The sequence below is a fragment of the Crocodylus porosus genome, unplaced genomic scaffold (genome assembly GCF_001723895.1).
Source record: "Crocodylus porosus isolate Cpor-Errol unplaced genomic scaffold, CroPor_comp1, whole genome shotgun sequence".
In the NCBI taxonomy this organism is placed as follows: domain Eukaryota; kingdom Metazoa; phylum Chordata; order Crocodylia; family Crocodylidae; genus Crocodylus; species Crocodylus porosus.
In genome coordinates this window covers 132,608,490-132,614,382 of record NW_017728931.1, presented here as the reverse complement: position 1 = coordinate 132,614,382, position 5,893 = coordinate 132,608,490, and the positions used below count along the sequence as shown (strand labels likewise).

General features: G+C 43.1%; 1 protein-coding gene across 1 annotated transcript in view; it reads right to left on the bottom strand.

Annotated features, from left to right (window-relative positions):
* Positions 1 to 2,714: 2,714 nt before the first annotated feature.
* CDNF (cerebral dopamine neurotrophic factor) overlaps positions 2,715 to 5,893 on the bottom strand; it is a 19,762-nt gene continuing 16,583 nt past the window's right edge. The window contains exon 4 of the mRNA XM_019543673.1: positions 2,715 to 3,204. Coding sequence (XP_019399218.1) covers positions 3,026 to 3,204 — 179 coding nt within the window. The 3' untranslated portion in view covers positions 2,715 to 3,025. The remainder of the gene's footprint in view (positions 3,205 to 5,893) is intronic.

Below are 5,893 nucleotides of genomic sequence, written 5' to 3'. Positions count from 1 at the left end.
ATGAGCAGCCCCAACAGGCAGGGCTACAGCAGGAGCATCTCACAGTCTGGTGGTTAGGGCATCCTCCCGGGAGGTGGAGGTTCAGCCCGTCTCAGACTGAAGGTGCAGTGGATCCCAAGGTCCTGAATGCGGGCCTCATTTCCTATGAGAGGGTCTAACCACTGAGCTACCGGGAAACAGAAGGGCACCACTACCATCTTTGTGAATAGACTTTATCTCCCTTTTGTCTTTGTAACTGCCCCCAATGATTTTTTTTATTGTGCCAAATGAACATTGTGTGTGTACGTGGGGAGTTAGCCAAGGGGGGGAAAAAAATGTCCCTGTAGTGTACGTAATAGCTTGTTTCTGAATTTTGTGTAATAAGAAAGCAACCAACTTAAATTTAGACCAGACATCAATCCATAACACACAATGAAGACATACTGCACCTTCAGCCTGTTAATAGTACCATTGGCAACAGAAGGACTTTTCCTATGATTAAAGTTAAACACAAGCTAAGTGGTACCCTGGATTGGGGGTTATGTGAATACATGTAAAGAAATGCCATCAAACTAGCAGGGCCATGATTTCTTGTTTTAGTAACACTATCTTGTAATCATTGGGCCTGCCATCCTTACCTTTATTGACCTCAAAGCTTGGAACGGTTAAGACCGTTAAGAAGGAGAGGCCTCTGTGCTGAATCTTGGTGCTAGAATCAAAGCAGGCAAAGAAATAAATCCCTCATTTCAAGAAATTAGAAGCAGACAAAATTTACATTTTACAGAAATGTAAAGCGATGAAAAAACTGAGAAATTTTCAAACAAGAGAATTAAGGGCTCAGGTTCCACTGAAATCCTTGGGAAAAACCTAGCTCAACAGAACAACAAAAGGTATGTATGGGACCCTGGCCATCTGGACGTACTTTTTATCGTAAACATCAAATACAGAATAGATGTATTTAGTAGGTACCAAGAGGAGACAAGTGTTTATTTAGGCCAATTGCTAAAATGCACTAGACAGAGCACTTGTGCCAAACTATTGGGAAGACAATCCAACACCAGTTGAAAATAGAAGACAATAAGCAAAGGAAAACATAGGCGAGATGTCAAGCAATGTTTCCTAACAGTTCAAATCTATTGGACTACAGAACAATCCCCCAAGGGAAATCATACAAGCCATACTTCAGCACAAACCAGGTTCTCAAGACAAGTGAAGTATCTGACCATTGGCAGAAGCTGTACTAAATCAAATACAACTTCCCCAGCTCTGTCTCTGTGTGTGTGTGTGTGTGTGTGTGTGTGTGTGTGTGTGTGTGTTCTACAAAAGCTACATTACATTATTTAAAAGATTACGGTTGCAAAGTCAAGATTGCACCTTAATTCTGCCCTTTCCATATATGAAATTCAAATAATTTTTAATCACACGTCATGTTTTTCTACACAATCCTGCCTCAGTCCATGCAGACAATGGCCAGTAAATAAGGCTATTTGTAGAGTTCCCCACCTCATTCCCTGAAGAAATTACAATGTCAGTAACAGAGGAGACAAAGTTTGCAAGGAGAGGATGGCTTTGTGGTTAAGGGGTCGCCACAAATTAAATGCAACTGGTGCAAATATCTGTGTGGAAACTCTTATATTATCTTAAACCTATGTTGATGCAATTTGTGCCCATATATTACAAGCGATGTCAATCTAAGGCAAGCTTAATAGCTCCGATTATTGATTTGAATAGATCAATACAAGCTCTGATCTCCATACCATTTGTGAATTGGTTTTTGCAGTATGAAACAATGCAGCTGCCTAACATGGCCGCAGTTAGTCCAGCTAAAGGATCTCAAACCAGTAAAGCTTAATTTGTGGAAAACAGGATTCACAGTATTAGTGATTTTTGCTAACTACTTTTCTTTAAACAACATAGTTACAAGCTCTAAAAGTGTCTATTTGCAGCACTGCACAAGCTTAGATTAAGGTCTGATTTTAAAACCACTTTTCGTTAAACAGTGCAATGTCGTGTTTAGACCGGGCCTAAGTGACTGGGCTGAGAGCTGGGAGATGTGGATTCTCTTCCTGGCTTTAGCATGAATCCCTTACTTGCATAAGAAAAATCAGAAAAGGGGCTAGATACTTAGGGCTGAATCCTATTTAATCTATTAGGGTTTTAATTGGATTTATGTGCCTATGTAGGATCCTTTTCCAATCTGATTAGGTCCCTGAAAAATAATTAATACAAAGGGTAGAGGGAGCTCCTCTTCCTGTTCCCTGCTCTTTGTGACTTTGCCCTTGACTTCAGTGAGAATAAAATCGAGTTCTTAGATTTTTTTGCTGTATTCACTTGTTGTATTCATCCCTGGATGGCAGCTATTCGCTGGACAGCATTAGCTGCCGTGCTTTCCTGCGGGTCGGAGTAGCATGGCCACCCATCAGCTGCAGTAGCAGCTATTTCTGTGCCCCCTTCCCTCCCACGAAGGTGGCACCTGGGGCTGCTGCTCTGGTCACCACCTCTCAGCTGTGCTACTACTTATTGTCTCTCATCCTCTACTTTGAACATAGAATCATAGAAAATTAGGGTTGAAACTTCCCTTGCTGCAACTTGAGACTGTTGCTCCTTGTTCTGTCATCTGCCTCCACAGAGAACAGTCCAGCTCCATCCTCTTAGCAACCATCCTTCAGGTAGTTGAAGGTTGCTGTTAAATCCCCCCTCAGTCTTCTCTTCTCCAGACTAAAAATGCATCCCTGGGGAAGGAACCAGCTTTTTATTATATGCGTATATGGAACTGAGGCTTCTCATTACAATAAGAAATGCTACTACTACTAATCATACTAATCACATTAATCATAGTTCCTTACTGCAGCAACCTTGTCTCATTGTGTTTATAAGTACCAGCACTACGGTGCTGTAAAAGCAATTATTAGCAATAATAATGTGGAAATTCTTGCCCCTTGTGAGCAATTGCCAAACAACTAAATTAATTTAGCCCAGGTACTGCAGTGTCACTCAATCACTCTTTGACATACTCCAGCCACTGCTTGTTTGGAACGAGTGCAAGCTAAAGGTCTGCTCGGGAGTTTGGAGGTGCATATTTCGGGGCTAGCTCCTTAATCAGGTTCACAAACTCGGTTTTCTCTATGCAGGCCTTGCACACTTCTCCCCAGCTATCCAGGATCTTCCGGAGCTCTGCCACTCGCATTTTGGAGAGATCCACTGCTGTCAGGTCCAGTTTCTTTTCTGCAAAAGAAAAGAATGCGAGATATAGTTCAGAGGGCACATAAAGCTGCACGTGGTCCTCAACTCCTCTGTGCTGCCAAAGCAGAGAAAAAATAATCCAGTTAATACAGAGGCTACAAAGGGATCTCATCACATGCAGGTGACAGCTGAGGGAGGGCCTGACAGGCTGCACGTCCCTCCGTGACACAGCATGATTGTATAAGCACAACAGTCATGCATGTAAGATTCAGGACCTCCTTGATTCTTCCAAAATAACTTGTAACCCAAAGTGCACTGAAGCAATACTGGGGTTCAGTCTACTGAGTCTGAATATAGTAGGCTCCATTCTCTCTTCAAGCCCTCGTCCACTCCCCAGTTAGGGGACTCCACCTTCCTTTGCAGGTCTGTGTAGTTGTTCCCAGGCATGCACTAGCCAGACTCCTACTCCACAGAGCCTCCTCTCTTGCTTCTTGGAACCAGCGCACAGCTGGATTTTACCCTGAGCAGAAGGGGCTCACTGATTACCAACTGGCCTCCATCCCCCAGCTTGTCAGCTGTTTTCTCAACCACCTATTTCCTTAAAGCATCCAAGGCCTGGAGGAGGGGTGAGCGAATGGCTCTGGAGTCTCACTGCGTGTGACATGAAACAGATCGCCCTGTTTCAGAGACTCAAATGATTAGACACAGAAGCCACAGGATTCTGGTGCTTTACTTCCTGGATATGCATGCCTAACCTCAGTAAAAGGATCTCCGCTATGCACACTGATGCAACTCCTGGCTTTCTTTTAAAAAGACAACTTTTTTTGTCAGAATTCAAAATGGAGCTGGATAACTTTATGACTAAAAAAAGCATATTCACCACTTGATCCTTCAAGACACTTGAGTGCCCTCAGCAATTTGATGCCAACAAGAAATGTTAGTGCTCAGCACCTGATGAGCAGCACTCAGCCTTTTGCAGAATCAGGTCAAAACAGGTGGAAAACAGATCTCATGATCTGAGTACCTGCTGTTGGGGTGAGGAAGGAAGGACCCTTATTATACTGGCAGGATGGACCAGATGCATTATGGATTTTTCCTTACTTTCCTTTGCATCATCTACAATGGCTGCTATATGCTGACAAATTTGATGGATCATTGAAAGCGGGTTTGGCAAATAATATACAGTGTTACTCAGTATTTTATGTTTGTCTAATAGAAACCTCTTCTGAGTGGTTTATAGGCTTCTGAGAAGGAAGAGGAGCCCCTTTTATAGATAAAAACCCTGTAAATAAAACAACAATGGACAATAATTTAGAATTTATTTTCAAAACATAAATCCTTTGCCAATCAATTGGCTTTTGGCCATGCTGGGTCAGCTCCTGCTGAAATTAATGCATGTAAGGACAGAGTTTGGCCCTCACTGATGGAGTAAGATAAGCCCAATTAAGGCCCTGAAAAGGTTCACAGAGGTTCACAAAGATTTCAGTGAGCTTTGGATCATGTCCTAAGTCCTCTGATTAGCTGTAGCAACACACTGGTGCTGCAGTTGCTGGAACAGGATAGCTCTTGACACTATTAAATATATTAAGAGTCCCAAAGGCAGAGTGGCAATTACTGACTGAATCAGACAGATTCAGATCAGAGGAAGGTTCATTGTCGCTGGTTAGCCATTTAATTGGTCACTCCTCACCCTCTCTCTGTGGCTAGGCAACCAGTAGGGACTTTTCTTTAAATGGTTTGTGTGGGCAGGCTGAGTCCTCATGATGGTAGCTTCAGCACAACTCACTTCTTAAGCTTTTGACCCCCAGGGTGGATGAGTGCACTGCAGTTGTGGCTAGCCGGTTTTCATGCCTGCACCAAAACTGCTTGCAAACAAAGTGAGTGTCATGTGAGCAGTTTGGCTCAGCTGGACAACACGAGGCCTTTGCTTCTGCTCAGAGATGTTAAACCACCACAGAGTTTAGGGTTGGGAGATAGATGACATTTAAGATATGGCAGTATCGCAAATTGAGGGTGAGGGTGACTGGCAAATGAAAAGACCAAAGGCGCTGTCCTCAGATTTAACTTCTTTATGGTGCAGAAAGGCCTGGAAGGATTCTTTTTTTAATATACAAATTTACAGGGTTTTTATTGCTTGTTTTAACATTATAAATCACATAAACATATGACTCTGTAAAGTCATGTGTGTCCACTATAAAAGATGAGCGTTTTTTAAGTATCAATGATATAAAGGAAACCTAATTAAGGAGAAGATGTGCAACAAACCCTCTCTTCCTAAAGGATTCAACACAATTCTCCATTTACTTAAGAGCCAGAAAAGTGCCCATCCATGGCTCCCAAAGAGGACCTTTGAGTCCTCCAACACAATTAATGAAGAAAAGATATTTCATAGATTTCACAGACATTAGGACTGAAAGGGACCTCGGAAGATCATCCAGTACAGTCGTGTCCCCCTCCTGCCCAAAGGGCAGGAAGTCAGCCGGGGTCACAGGATCCCAGCAAGATAAACATCCAGTTTGTTCTTGAAGGTGTTCAATACGGGTGCTTGAACCACCTCTGATGGCAGGCTATTCCAGACCTTGGGGGTTCGGACAGTAAAGAAGTTCTTCCTTATGTCCAGCCTGAAACGGTCTTGCACCTCGTCATCCCTTGGGGTGCTCTGGTGAACAAACGTTCCCCCAGATCCTGGTGGTCACCCCTGATAAACTTATAGGTGGCCATCAGATCACCC